Source organism: Phaseolus vulgaris, chromosome 6 (genome assembly GCF_051622355.1).
Source record: "Phaseolus vulgaris cultivar YP4 chromosome 6, ASM5162235v1, whole genome shotgun sequence".
Taxonomy (NCBI): domain Eukaryota; kingdom Viridiplantae; phylum Streptophyta; class Magnoliopsida; order Fabales; family Fabaceae; genus Phaseolus; species Phaseolus vulgaris.
This window is the reverse complement of record NC_143503.1, coordinates 20294604-20310359: the sequence shown is the minus strand read 5'-3', so window position 1 is coordinate 20310359 and position 15756 is coordinate 20294604. Positions and strand designations below refer to the sequence as shown.

Here is a 15756-nt window from a genome sequence, read left to right as displayed (position 1 = left end):
ATTTAAGTAGAAAGAGATTGATAATTTAATATTTAAAAATTATGAATACATATATATATATATATATATCTTATTTAAATCAAAAATGTTTTCTTTACACTCTCTTTCACATTACACACTTTTGACAATGCCAATGTGGACACAGTGAGTGACGTGGCAAAGGATATTGTTGTAAATGTTATGATAGTGATGTGGCAATTGAGGGATGTAATTTGGTTTTCAGATATAGAAAGGGGAAGAAACTTAGGGTTTGAAAACGGTGTGAGAAGTTGGACTATTGACTTTCTCAACGCAGAGGGAGAATCGAGTGGTTGTTAGTGGTGGCGGTGATGTTAGAATCAAGTCGAGTGGAGGCATGTCCGTGGGAGGGAAAGCGGAGGCATGTTCTTTGAAAGAAAATCATTAAGTATTGAAAAATTACCTAAAATTTATGAGATGAAGTATTGAAAGAAAATCTATAGTCTATACACAATAACCATTTGACCATTTGTAACATTAAAATACAAAGATATTATTAACAATAAATTAGATTAACTGAAAAATTAATGGGTACCAACCAATAGGAACACATCCACCTTTTCAAGACCAACAAAAGCAATGCTAGTATTCATACTATATTCTAATATGAAACCAACATTAGTATTTACACCAATGCTTTCACCCCATACATCATTTGACCCCATCCCATTTATGAAAATTTGTAGGGCAATCATGTCATGGACTCAGCATCATAAAGTTTCCCAGCTACTCCAACAATTTCTTCTGGTTTAACTTGGTGGGCAATCTTTGCTACCACAACAAGGGCATCACGCCAGTTAACAGCCTTAAATCATCCATCAAGACCATGAATCCTTGGGTCATTTAACCTTAGCCTTTTCAAACCATCATAATAAAAGCAATTTTTGTCTGAAATTCATTCTTCATTTATATCCTGCAATGGGAAAGCAGTTCAAGCCTCAAAATTAGCAAAACTAAGAACGAAAACCAACTTGAAGGGGAGGGTTTTTTTTGTTAAAGAAACCAATTTGTTACTCTCGGACAAAAAAATACAAAATAAGACAGTCAAAATCAATTGATTTTGAGAAATAAAAAAATAGTTTCTTTGGTCAGAAAATTATCAATTATTCAAATTGAAAATGACAAACAAAATATAAGGAGTTTATAAATGTTAAGGAAAGGAGCATGAAAACATCAAGGGATATGATAAAAGTGCCAAATGTAAGAAACAAAGATAGAATAGCTAAAATATGACATCAAATGCACATTGAGCTTGAAATAATGCAATTATTGCCAAATAGTTACAACACAATTGAGTAATGACAGACAGGATAACAACCTTTGTCATGCTCAATTATTTTTAGTTAGATGGGCAGCAATAGAAATTGGAATGAGAATAACCTCTACGTGATCCCAGTATTAATCCATCCAATATAAGTCACAAGTCTGGCCGTGGACTGCAACTACAAAATAGCTCTGTCATGTGATAAACTACTGTAAATATCCAAGGCATTTTGATTCTGAATCATACATTAGCCTTGTTGTTTGCTACGCATTTAATACAACCAGAGTGGGATCAAAATGGTGTAACATTGAACTAAGTGAAAAAAACTCAAAGAGACTAGTAATCAATAAGTCTTCACTTTCTTTCACCCAAGTAAAAAACTAATATAGTAATATTACATTAACAATGTGGGCAAAAGAAACATATGTAATTCCTCAATAAGCTTTTAAAGTCGGCTAGATGTTCATTCATGGTTTTAATAGAATATTGAAATACAAGTGTTTTACTTGCTTATTGGCAAAATGTCTAATGAGTGAAATACCAATTTTGTTGAAGTTCACAACACAACAAGCAAAATGGCTAAATATAGAACTAAATTTTGCAAATATAAATTATAAGCTAAATTCATAACATTAAATTCCAAAAGATAAAGCAAGAGCACAACTCAACAATTACCTCTTGAGTGAACAACTCCTTCCCTTTTAGAATTGAATTCATTGTGGTCGATTGGTCATCAAATGCACTGTAAAAAGTCTCATAATCCATTCCTAAAATTACAGGGCCAATAAAATGGACATTATCTTTTTGACAATTACAAATCCACGCACACATGCACCACCATTTATTCTATTTTACCAATCTATCATATTTTTTAAATTACTGAATTACTCTTTCAATAACTCATATCCTTTCAACCACATCAAAATCAAGATTCTACTAAATATTGCATCACTTGATTTTGTGACTCTATTAAACCCCTTTACGGTTCTACTTCCCAGTGTTGTTGACTCTGTTTTCCAAGCACTAGAAAACGTCCCTTTTGACATTCTTCTTTAGCACTCTCTGCCTCGTCACATTCATTACTTTTCCGTTTGCTCCTCTTCCTCTTCTTCTCGATACCCTCACATTATTCCTTCACTTCATCCTCAACCTTCAGCACATACCTCCAACCTGAAATGCATGCATTCTTCCTCATCTCACAAAGTTTCTCTAATTGCATACCCAAAATCGTACAAGCCTCACACCCTAAATGCAAGAGAGATACATATCACTCATAAAACCCAAACACAGGCCACCAAAACCCTAACTCTACCAAAACAAAACCAGACTTCCAGAAATTTATCACCTAACGTCTCACCGAAGAACCCTTGCAATAATGACTCCAAAGCACACAACCTAGCGTATAGGAAGACACCCACCGAAACCATAGCAGCCGAATGAACGACTACACATCACACGATCCTCACACCACACACAAAGATGACAAACAACAGCAAGAGAAGAGAAGCAATACAACAAGAGAAGAAAAACAACATAGGGAGAGAGAAGAGGAACAAAGCACCAATGGAAGATAGAAAACGCAGATGAACAGGAATAAGAAATCTTAAATTTCGATTTTTTTGCCACGTCATTCCGTCTAAGCCACGTCATACTACGTAAACCTACCTCAGCCAAGTCACACCACGTTGCAGTTTGTCAACTGTGCATTAGTTGCCGAAATATTTAAAACAGTAATCTCACGCCTAAATTAAAGAAACATAAAATATAATTATATATATGCACACCTGTTTTTTTTGTTCCATGCAATAGAAAAATTATTTCTAAACCTCTTTATCCATCCTTTCCACTTTGTACATATGGCTAATCAACATAAATAATGACAGATTAAAATTATTACAAAACTAAGTTGGTTTTCTTCAACTGAGAATAATCTATACAATACAATTCTTATTCTTATATAATACATTTTAAAAAAACAACAATGCATCATTTTAAATTTATGTTTCAACACATTATTATATTATTATTATTATTATGTCAAACATAATCATAAACAACTATTCATATCATAAACACATAACATAATAATATATTTCATTCCATGAAGATTTAAAACAGTTGAATAAAAGAAGAACAGTGTTTGAAGATTCACTTGGATAAATTCCTTGTTATCATAACCACTCTTTTCTATTCTATTATTTTTACCATCCTTTTGTTATCTTAAAAGCATAACGCACAAAAGTCCCACAATGCTCACGAATGTGGACAAAACAGTGTGAATTTACTACAATACCCTTACAATTTTTTGGAGTCTCAGAAATATGAGTCAATTGCCCTTAATAGAGTCACATTTTCCTTTGTTTCCGATCCTGCAATAATACAAAAAATATATATTAAATGAAAAAGAAAATTAGATATTTTCTATACACTGTTTTTCCATTGGAATATTCAAGAATGAAAAAATAAATAAAAATCAAGTGTTGACTCATCCACTCCATAGATATAGTTTATAATTCAGCTCAATTTAAATTGAATGAATTATAGAGAAAGCCACTTACCCTTTTTATGCAACTTCAATTTAAAAAAAAAAACATTTTTCATAAATATTTTTAAATTATAAATATATACAAATTGAGGTAAATCAAATTTAATAAGATTGTGATTACTTGATATTAATCAGCATTTTAAATAATTTTTTTGGGCAACTATGTCATTAATACTGATATGTTAATTAATTTAAACTAAGTAAACTTGTGGACATTTTATGTTTTATTTTTTGTAATTCAAGATCTAATCATTATTGGGTGAATAGTAATTAATTGTTGAAGGAATAAACATTATTATTAAACTGTCCAAATTAATCCATAAACCAAACAACTTTCAACTTGAAGTCTTGGGAATATTATAAAAAAAAAAACAGGAGAAGAATTTTATTGTTTATTCTGTCAAACCAAAAAGAGACCAAATAATAATTTAAACATATTGAATGCACAAGAATTTATGCCTGGGTGATGGGACCAAAGTAAAGGCACACACAGAAACAATGGAGTTATGAGCATAGAGAAAAGGCAGAAGAAGAAGAAGAAGAAGCAAACACCATTCTTCAATGGCCAAAATCAGTGGCAAGAGCAGAAGAAGAACAACTCAAGCATGCCACAGAATGGCTCATCATGTCAACCTTCACTGCAACCTGTTCCATAGGGTGTCCTTTCTTGGTCGTTTCATCTGGGACAGGATCTTTCTCTGCTCTCTTGGAAGGCCTACACCTGCCCCTTACCTCAGATTGCCCCTCCGTAGCCCCCCTTCCACGGCCACCCTGCACGGTGGCTCCTCCCTGCATGGACACCCCATCACCACCCCATGTGACTCGGACTCTGATTTGGTCAACCTCAAGATCAGTTTGCTTGGTGATTGCCATATTGGAAAAACCAGTTTTGTGGTACTTGTTTTATGGTTTCTTCCTAGCTTTTGTTTCATTTTTCATTCATCTGAAATGGGTATTAGTTGTTTTTCCTTGGTGATTGCCATATTGGAAAAACTAGCTTTAAGTTTTAATTTGAGTTCTTCCTAACTTTTGTTTCATTTTTCATTCATCTAAAATGGGTACTAGTTGTTTATGCTTGGTGATTACCATATTGAAAAAAACTGGTTTTGTGATACTGGTTTTAAGTTTATATTAGTTTCAAACTAACTTTTGTTTCACTTTTTATTTATCTAAAATGGGTCTTGGTTATTTTTGCTGGGTGATTTGCCTTGTTGGAAAAACCAGTTTTAAGTTTTGATTTAATTTCTTCTTAGCTTTTCTTTCACTTTTCATTTATCTAGTGTTGGTTGTCTTTCTATTTTCCATTAGGAATAAATTTGGTTATTTAGTTTTATGTTTTAAGTACAAGATTTGTTTGTCACTAAAATTTATGTGGCCCCAGAAATCTGGGAGGAAAAGGAATTTTTTTGTCACCAAAATTTGTCATTACTTTATTATTATAATTTTTAGTTCTTCTTTTAATATGTGAGTATGACTACTTTTTCCAGATCAAGTATGTGGGGGATGAACAGGAAAAGAGGAGTTTGCAGATGAAAGGACTTAATTTGATGGACAAAACTTTATCTGTTCAAGGAGCTAGAATTTCTTTTAGTATTTGGGATGTTGCAGGTGTTTAACTTTAAATTTTTCTTTGAATTAGAACTTTCTGTCATGGCTTTTCTAGGCTTTGTAACTGTGAGTGAAGTTTTGATGGTGAATTATTTTGTGCTGGTGTATGTAGGTGACACAGGGTCTCTTCATCAGATTCCAATGGCTTGTAAAGATTCAGTTGCAATTTTGGTTATGTTTGATCTCACAAATCGGTGTACACTGAACAGGTAGCTGTTTCCTTCATAATCTGTGGAAACATTTTGGTAGCAAAAATGCAAAGATATTTACTTTTTGTGCTTACTTTGGGATGTCTTTGCAGTGTTGTGGGGTGGTACAGTAAGGCAAGAAAGTGGAATCAGGTACCCAAATTCAATTCCACATGGTCAATAATTTTGAAATTACATGAATTCATTGTGTGTGGTACAGATAATTAAGACCTTTCACTGGTTAAAGTTGGTTACAAATTCTTTTCACATGGAAAAGCTTTGGAATTGTACAAACAAAAGGACAAAGCACATTCATTATTTTCCCAAAGCTTTAATGACCCTTATGATTTAGGATAAATATGTGGTCTGAACCTCTCATTAAGACCAAACACAGAACAGTATTTATTTATTAAGAAAGATTGTATTAGCAATTGTTTTATGTGTTAAAATGGCAAATCAATGTCATTAATGAACTTACTGGTTTTGATTTTATTAACTTGCAGACTGCAATTCCCATTCTGATAGGAACCAAATTTGATGACTTTGTTAGACTCCCCCCAGATGTGCAATGGACAATTGTAACACAGGTAAAACATTATTGCTAAGTAGAATAAAAAATGTTTGGAAGATATTATTTTATTTTATTTTTATTGACTGATTTGTCTGGTTTGAACATTTTATCCCTTTACCTTGATTGATGTGTGAAATTGAAGAGTGTCTTCTTTTGAATCTTGTCACTTTTATTACCAAATTGTCTATTTCCTTATTAAGGATCAGATCTAGATCAGTGAATGTTGAAGTTTCATTACCAGGTTTTGTTCCAAAATTTAACTTGGTGTTAATGCATAAACACAGGCAAGGGCATATGCAAGGGCCATGAAAGCTACCCTTTTCTTCTCAAGTGCAACCCACAATATAAATGTCAACAAAATCTTCAAGTTTATCATGGCCAAACTCTTTAACTTGCCATGGAAAGTGGAACGAAATCTGACACTAGGAGAGCCCACAATTGACTTCTGAGATGTACTTCACATTTATATGTAAATAGCAGGACAAAGAAAAGAACATTTCAAAGAAGAAGAAAAAACCACTCATGTTGACTAGTTTTGGTTTTTAAAGTTCATCATCACCTAGGAACCTAATTCACTTTTTTTCTTTGGTCCATTTTAACTACAGATTGTAAGGGTGAGAAATGGTGTTACTGAGTTTTTCACTCACTGTTGTGTTTGAGACCAGAAGTAACAAGTCTTAAGAGAAAATCTTCAGACATCTATGCTATCAGTTTGTGAGTATAATCTTCTGCAGTATCATTCTAATCTTCTCAATTGTTTAATCAAAACTGTGATATATTATAACAAATGATAAAAGATAAAGGATGTAATAAAAATGCTTCATTAATTATTAGAGTATTAGTAGACTTAAACACATGATAAAATCTGTAATCAATAAAATACTAATTTGATTTAGTTATAATTGACTTATTTATCTACTTATTCAGGTTGAACTTGTAATGTATTTGATCGACCCATGTACCTATCTAATTTAAAAAACAATGTTAACATTTTAATACTTTAATTTATTGTGTATTATCTGAAAGTTTTTTGAAAAAATTGAAATTAATGAACAGTTAAAACTTGAGTTTTTTTTTTATATTGATAACCATTAATAAAAGGGTTGGTGTAACATTTTTAATTATTAAATTCATTGTTATTATGATGTAAAATATTTGATTATTATCTACAAAGTTATCATTTTCAAGTATTGGATCTTTCTAATTAAAAAGTATATATGTTTTATTTTAAAAATTATTTGATCATAGTTTTTGGGATCCGTGAACTAACTCGATTTTAGAATGATATCTCATCATTAAATAAATAAGATAAAAATAAATATAATATTAATTTATTATGATGTTAAGTGTATATTTTTGTTGTTAGAAGTATTAATATACCACACCCTAATAGATAAGGTATTGCTAAGAAAACTCTTCAATTTATAATACCTTCAACTCTCCTCAATGTAAATTAAATTCCTAAACTCTTTTAGATCCATCTTTTAATCAAATATATATTTAAAATAAAATTACAAAACATAGTTTATATATAAATTAATAGCAAATATAACTTTATATTTTTTTTTAATTAGACTTAAACTTATTTGATAATATATAATTAAAACGGATATTAAATCACACTTATCTTTTTAAATATTTATTTATAATTATTTATTACTTCCCAAAATAGGTTAAATCAGATCTTAAAAAATTAAATAAATAAATTTTATAATATTCTTTTAACTCAATAACATATATTTTCAACTCACTTCAAATCTTATGAGTATGTATTAAGTATATTATAATAAGTATTCATATTATTTTTAATAAAGTACTATTATTTGTTTAGAAAATTACTTAATATTATATTTTGACTCATGTTAAATAAATTTCAGATCTTACTTGTTGTATATGATTTAATAATATAAAATTGTCTATTGATTAATTTTAAAGTCCGGATGAAAATTTACTTTGATAGAGATTGGGAAAAGAAACTATGGTTTTGGTTTTGTTTGTAAAAAAAAATTATGGTTTTGTTTCTCACTGTTGCCACCAAGATAAAATATGATAAGAACAAAATTGACAATAGATAAATTGAGAAAAATAAAATTAAAAAAACTGTTCAGATATGTACTCTAATGTTTAAATTATGTTCAGATATTTATATTATAATTAAATATATAGAATGTGAGAATTATATATTATAAAATCTTTATAATGAATATTATTGTTGAATATTATATGGTTTGATTTTACATGATTATCTTCAATATTTTCATCAACATTTAAATCTTAATATAAACCTATTTGTAATTTAGGATTTTTCAACATTTTAAAATATTCCAATGCAATTCTCAGAATAGTTTAATTAAATTTAGAATTTATTTTTTTATTATTTAGTTTACATTTTCTCCTCCCTTACTTATTCTTTATAAATTTTGTTATTCAAAACTCACCATTTTGTTATACAACCAATTTCTAATAACAATTACAATACAACATTGAAAAAGCTTACCCAACTAACAAAGGAGGAACAAAGTTTTAAATAAATAGTAAAGATAGAATAAATATTTTAAAAATTCTAGAGAAGCCTAATATTGATAAACTCTATATACTTTGATATTTTCTTTGCATTTATTTTTTATATTTTTTATATTTTAATTAATAAGATTTTTTTATAGGTCCTTGAATATTTCAATTTAAAGATTTAGTTAAATTACAATTACGGGACTTTTTAGAGTGAAGAAAATGTCTTAAAATACCATAAAAACAAAATAAAGAAATTAAAATTATATTTAACTATTTAAAATAGACTAATTGATTTGATTGTCTCATCCAAATCCAATTCAAATCCAATTAGGTGTGAGAAACCCTAAAAGTAAAATTGGGAATGTGAGAGTGAGAGAAGAGCTTCACTGACACTGCATGTAACACTGTGCCACTACACGCGTCACCGTTGCCGCCCCTCCGCTGCGACGCCACCGCAACACCCTCCGAAGCGCCACACGAGAAACAGTGCCGCTGTGAGGAACTACGGCTCGAGAACCACCGCGAGAGGCACCACCACGACAACCGCTGTCGCCGCCAGAAGTATTAGTCCCAACATCGTGAAACTCGTGGCTTTATGAGTTAAAATGTAGAAGTTTGTTTTATTTTATTTTTCTGGTTAACTTGGCCATTTGTATCACTAATGCATAATTTTTTATTGATTTGTTGAATTAAATTGCAGGGACTCAATGGGTACTGAATTTGAAACAATTGAGGCAAGAATAACATCTATGCTTCCCCAACTCCAATCTGAGCGTGGCATTCTTCAGAGAATGGTGTACAAGAATAAGAACCAGCACCGGCGCTCTTCCTATTTCCAACATCTTTTGAAGGTTCACTACATGTTATGTTTACAGTTTCTCCACTGTCAATGTGTAATTGCATAATGTTTCACAAATTTCATGGAAGTTTTTTTTCCTTGTAATGTACAATTTTTAAAAGCTATTGCATTTATGAGGAACATTGTATTTATATCTTTTGGGGTTTTGTTTGTTCTGTATTGAAATTTGTAGGTGAGGAGGGATTTAAGACTTCTGCAATCAGCAAACTTGGAGGATCTTGTATCAACATGCCTCCTTGTTATCAAAGGAGAAAAACCAAGGCAGAGGGTTATTATTTTAGAGAGGTATGATACGGTTTCACCCTCCCAACCCTCCCAGTATACGAATCGTTTGAAGAAACTTTTTCGGCCCTGAATCGTTTGAAGAAACTTTTTCGGCCCTGAATCGTAGCTGTATCGTGCGAAGAATCGCTAAATTGCGAAGCGAAAGAAAAGATTCTGGATTGTGTGAATCAGTGTGGATTTTAAAAAATGAGTAAATAAAAAAAGATAGACAGAATTTGTTTAATAACATATATGCACCACATTATTTTTTAGAGGTTGTTTTGGTGAATTTGTGTGGTATATATATATATATACATATATATATAATTTATTGTATCTTGCATGTATACATACACATCTTATATATTTAAGTATATATTAAATTTTTATGTTTATGAATGTTACGATTCACATTCACGATACAAAACGATTTACGATTCATAATATCAGCTCTCCGATACACTACTTGTATCTCTCGATTCAACTACCATGTTTCTAACAATCAATTACTTTGCTTGGTGTTTCCCAAATCATGTTCAAATAATTAATTTAGCTATACAGTTCTGATAGTTGCAAGGAAGTATGATTGGATGTTTAAATATGTTGTATTTATATTGAGCTGATATTTCAGGGAATTCCTCTCTGGTGCTTAGTACTTTGGCATGAGGATTCTTTTTTTCCAATATGTTGAATTTTATTTGCCCTTTCCTTACGTGTGGTGTGTGCAAGGCATAAAAAAGGAAATGGAAAACTTTGAACTCTTCATTTTACATGATCTCATAAAAATAGGAAATGACTATTTTTAAACCATTATTCAAACCTACACTTATAGTTAAATGTGTGAATATGAATGCGGCAATATTCTTATGAAAAAGATTATTACTTTGCTGGAGTGGTGTCTCTCTGTCTCTCTCTTACAGAACTGAACCTCTACTTATTTTTTGATTTTCTTAAATAATTCCATGAAATTTTTTCCCTTCAGCATATGATGATATTATAATTTATAAGTTCTGTTTTGTTGGTGATGATAGTGTTTCACATATCGTTTTTTAACAGCTTAAAAAGGAGAAAGTGTGATGGTGAAAAGCAGCATAATTTTACGGAGCGTTTGTTAGGAGCTGCACGCTTATTAGCTGAGGTGAAATTGCAGATCAATACTGTTGTTGCTCTAAATTCTAATTGTTTTCCTTACTTAGTACCTTAAGATCAAGGTATATATACTGTGGTAGCTCATTAGCTGTCCTCCTTCCTTGTATGCTATGTAGTATAACTATAATGAGGATTTCATACAAATTGTATGATTCTAATTGAAATAATTTTCCCTGTGCATCATAATAGACTTAATCTGGGATTGTTTATATTTATGGAACCTGTTCTCTGATTTCAATTTATGTTCTGTTTTCTTATGCAGATGGTTGAACCAATACTGAAGGCTGCATCGTATCCTTCTACTACTGTTATAGTGTGATTTGTATTTTAATACTTGGCTCATTTATTGTACATGCTCATAATTTAATTAATAGGCTATACTATGATCATGGCATTTTTTTGTATTTCTTACAATGGGTACCAGTTAGTTCTTTGTGTTACCAAATGATGGATATGATTTACATGCTCCATAATAGGATTAGTATTCTTTTTTCATTAGCTTTCACCCCTTTAACTACAATGCTATTTGTAAAACATACGGAACTTACTTGCATGTACTGATTCTATACACTAACTTAATTGTGGAATTTTTTGTGTTCTGTCTTTTTGTTTCTTCGTTTATGCTGATATTTTTCCCTAGGCAGGTTTGTTGGTTGATTTACATTTTCATCGAAGGACTTCTTAATTCGTACTTGCCAGTGTTGATGTCATCTCCCCTTACCTTCATACAGTCTTGTATTATGTTGATTTTGATGCTTTACATTTCTGAGATTGGTTATGGTTATCTAATGTGGTATTTTGGTCTTTTATTTAATCCATGAATCATCATTTTGCTTTATACTTTGGAGAAGTAGAATACACAAACCCTTGAAAGCTTTTATCACCATTAATGTCAGTAGCACTAGAGGCCTTTTAGTATTCTTCTTGATTATTTTATAAGAATCTGTTAAAATTGCGAAATAGAAGTTCTTTCCTTGACGATTTCATAGTGAGATATCTGTATTGTTTGCTCAATGTTTTTTTATGGGATTTTCTCTGACAATCATGGCTTTGCTTGCACGTCTTCGAGTTTTGGTTCAACAAGTAAGTTTTCTAAGTTTATGTATTTAATCTTGGCTATATCGTTTATTAAGTTGCAATTTATCTAATGTAAGATAATGCAGAGGTACTTTTTAAATTAGCTGGAAAGTAAAAGACATATTAGATTGGCATTTAATACTGTAAAACATAAATTATACTTCGGTGTGATCATGAATTTATCGTATAGCATTATTGACGAATTAATTTGAACCTCTTTTATCCTCCTTGAACAGATATTACTTGATGTTGTTTCATTGTTCAACATGGTTTCTTCTCTCTCTATAACGAAACAGTCAGCAAAAATAGCTCTTGATGGGATTGAGGTTAGTTTGTAGCACTAGGTTCTTTTTATATAAATCTAAAATGATAGGCTAATATATTTTCTTCTCCTTTATTGATATATACTATTGATGCAGGTGTTTAGAGATTTCTTTCCTGTTAGTGATGATTTTGTTACATTAGAGTGTGTTTGGAATTCAGACAAGTTTACATTACACGAGAGGAAGCATAAAAGGAAGAGGAATGAAAGTCAACCTGAGGACCCTAATGAAAATGTCTCTGTCCAAACATCAAATGTTAGTTATAATAGGATCGAGTCTTTTCTCGGGGGTAAGAACCGTGATGTGCTTGTTTCTGCTGTTGCATATTCTCTAGATCTTCTTTATTTTACTATTTAATTGTGTTAGTTCAGTTCATGGCAGTTTAACTGTTTTAAATTGAACGTCTTTCTGGTGTTTGAAACAATTTTGTCCTTTTCATATTACTATATTTCTGAAGTCAAGCATTTTATATAATAAAGCACTGACTTTGATAAGAGCTTGTTGATATGACTTATATTCAGTAGCTTCTCTTGTTCTGTTCAGTATAATTTGGGAGCCAATATTCTGTTTATTTAGTTATTATTGTGAATCGTTGGATCTCAAACATGCGAATGCTATTAAATGACAGATAATACTAATTAATTTGATTGAATTGATCTTGTCGCCAAAGAAGAACATTGGCAGAAATTATTATAAGGGATCTCATGACGAATAATATAACTGAGACTTTAGTTTTTAGCCAAACCCAATGACATTGCGTGGTCAATGTGATCGAAATCACCTACTAGGATAAGACTATTGCTCTTGAATTGATCTTGTCATCTTTGCTTGTTTTGTTATACTTTGCTTTATTAATTTCTTTGATTGGGCTTACAAAGTGGCATTTGTACTTGCTTAGTTTCTGCAACTGATTTACATGCATGAAGTTGTACACAAATCACATAAATAAAAGAATTACTGTTCTCTCCCCTTTGTTTTTGGCATCACCATTGTATATCCGAAACTATTAATGTCGCAAAGAGGCTGTTTATGGAACTATTATATAATCAAAGTTAAGTTTTGAATTTGTTGGTTGGTGCCATTTTTTTCTAACCAAGGTTTGCTAAATTGTGTTGTGTAGATGATCAGCTTGAGGGAGTAGAAGCTGTTGCTGCCAAAGAAGATCTCTGTCATATAGATAATATGAATACTGAATTGTTGACTGACTCGTCACAATTTGACATTAAGATGACTATGTACAGTAAGGAAGGAGAAAATCAAGACACCACAAAAGCCTCCATCAACGAACCTTCACAGCAAGCTGGTTTGCATGCATCATCAAGCACTTCTACGAATGATAAACTCCATTCTATGCCAAAGAAAGTGGCATTTGTCTCCATCAAGAATCCTACGTTAACACGACACACATCTTAGTGTCTGTTTGGTTGCACGTTACCAACACTTGGACCATGCTTCGGCTGAAGCAACAATTCATAGCTTCTGCATAATATTTGCTGCTTGAGGATGTGAACATTGAGTAATGGGAGTTATCGAATTTAAGATATTCTTCAACTTATTGGGAGATTGAAGTGGCCAAACAATGGATGACATGGGGTGCAGGTTTGAAACACGGAGGTGCAGACTGCAACAAACTCTATTGAGGGGAAATGGTGGTGAGGAAAAAGATAAGAATTTTTTTATTTCTTTACCAGTTGTGAGAACAATCTATTTACATGTAGTTTTATTTATTATTTCAATTTTAAAAATGGTAATTCTTTACTACTTTTAGATAATTTTAATTTTAAAAAACAAAATAAAAAATATTTTAAAGATAAAAATTATAAACATTTTCTTAAATTCGGGCACACCTATTGGTCACATATATGCATCTTGTTTGTCATTAATGTCTCAGGTCAACAAACTATGATATGAACTCATAATGAGTGTCGGTGTAGGGTTTTAGGGATGTTAACTTTATCAAGCTTTTAACGAAACATTATTATTTTTTATATTAATTTTACATTCAAATAAATAATTCATACCATACATTTATTTTAGCATTGTGTGTACTTTGTAATAGTCAGTAAAGTTAATTGATTCCACTTATTAAATTAATTATTAATTTCCTTAATTTTAAAAAGTTACTTATTTTAAATTGAGAAAATAAAAAAGTATTTTAAAGTTATTACACTAATTTATTAAATTATAAATATTGGGTGAAATAGTTTTTTAAACAATTTTTAAAACTTAGATTAATGTACATATAGTATTTTTATAGAGAAAAAATATTATAATTTTATTCATAAAAATAAATTGTATATTATTTATATTTTATAATTTTAATGTTATTGATAAATTATTCTCTCTCTCTCTCTCTATATATATATATATATATATATATATATATATATATATATATATATATATCTTTCATATTTAATTATTAGAGTTTTATACTCTGTAAATTGTGCTGTTAATCTTAATCTATATTTTAAACTATTCTTACCCAAATTTAATGTAATAGAAAAATAACATTATTTTAAGTAGACATATTTTTAATGTGTTAATTGATATAATTTAAATCATAAAAATAACATAAATAGTTCAAGGTTGAAATAAGCATCGTAATAAAAACATTAAAATAAAAGAAGATAAATTTATCATCTAGTAATATCATTTTAAAAATAATAAATAAATAAACACAGTAAATAATGTAATAATTAAAATGAACAAAATAATGTAAAAAATCTAGTTTGTAATAAAATAAAGCAAATTTTTTATCTATCACCATCAATGTCTTATTTCATAAAATGGTAAAAATTAAGAAATCCCTCTAATATAAAAAGGATAAAAATAATAAACTCTATTTTATAAATGGAAGAAGAGAGAAATATAATAAAATATTATCTCGTGTTAAAAATACAAATAATAAACTTAATAAATATTTTCGTAATAAGGAAGAACAAATATAAAAAGTTAAAAATAGTCTTAAAAAAACACTTCAAGTTACAATAAAGTTTGTTTATTTTTTAGTAATGCAACCAATTTTTTTAATCATGCCTATGTTATTATGTCTTCTCAGTTAACCCCACAAATAAATACTACTGATATCATCAAATAAATTTTTAGTTAGGAAAACTAAAAACCAATTAAAGTGATACAAAAATATGACTTCTTTGAATAAAAAGTGGAAGTGTTTTTAAGAGAATTATCTACTAAAAATATAATTTTTCCCTGTAAAATAACTCTAACTTTTACCTTATGTAATTAAGTTATAATAATAATACTGGTTAATACAATGTAACGATCAATGTTTTTTTTACTAATTAGTCTACAAAATCTATTGTACTATCTTAATAAATCATGATTTTTTTATAATGATTAATTTTAATAAAAAATT

At 29.9% G+C, this 15756-nt stretch overlaps 2 protein-coding genes across 3 annotated transcripts; both read left to right on the top strand.

The window, feature by feature from the left end:
- Nucleotides 1–4250: 4250 nt before the first annotated feature.
- Nucleotides 4251–6918, top strand: LOC137831193 (septum-promoting GTP-binding protein 1). Its single transcript, XM_068638768.2, has 6 exons — nt 4251–4721; nt 5315–5435; nt 5548–5644; nt 5737–5776; nt 6127–6210; nt 6479–6918. Exons 1-6 carry the CDS (start codon nt 4389–4391, stop codon nt 6641–6643), a joined length of 840 nt encoding a protein of 279 aa, XP_068494869.1. The 5' UTR covers nt 4251–4388; the 3' UTR covers nt 6644–6918.
- Nucleotides 6919–9000: 2082 nt separating this feature from the next.
- Nucleotides 9001–14138, top strand: LOC137831191 (uncharacterized). 2 transcript variants are annotated; one of them, XM_068638767.2, is made up of 9 exons: nt 9001–9266; nt 9406–9556; nt 9737–9849; nt 10885–10966; nt 11240–11268; nt 11967–12060; nt 12291–12380; nt 12474–12666; nt 13498–14138. In XM_068638767.2, exons 2-9 carry the CDS (start codon nt 9413–9415, stop codon nt 13788–13790), a joined length of 1038 nt encoding a protein of 345 aa, XP_068494868.2. In that variant the 5' UTR covers nt 9001–9266; nt 9406–9412; the 3' UTR covers nt 13791–14138. The 2 variants fall into 2 exon arrangements, with proteins under 2 accessions (XP_068494868.2, XP_068494867.2); XM_068638766.2 differs by having other exon boundaries at nt 9001–9312.
- The last annotated feature ends 1618 nt before the right edge of the window (nt 14139–15756 follow it).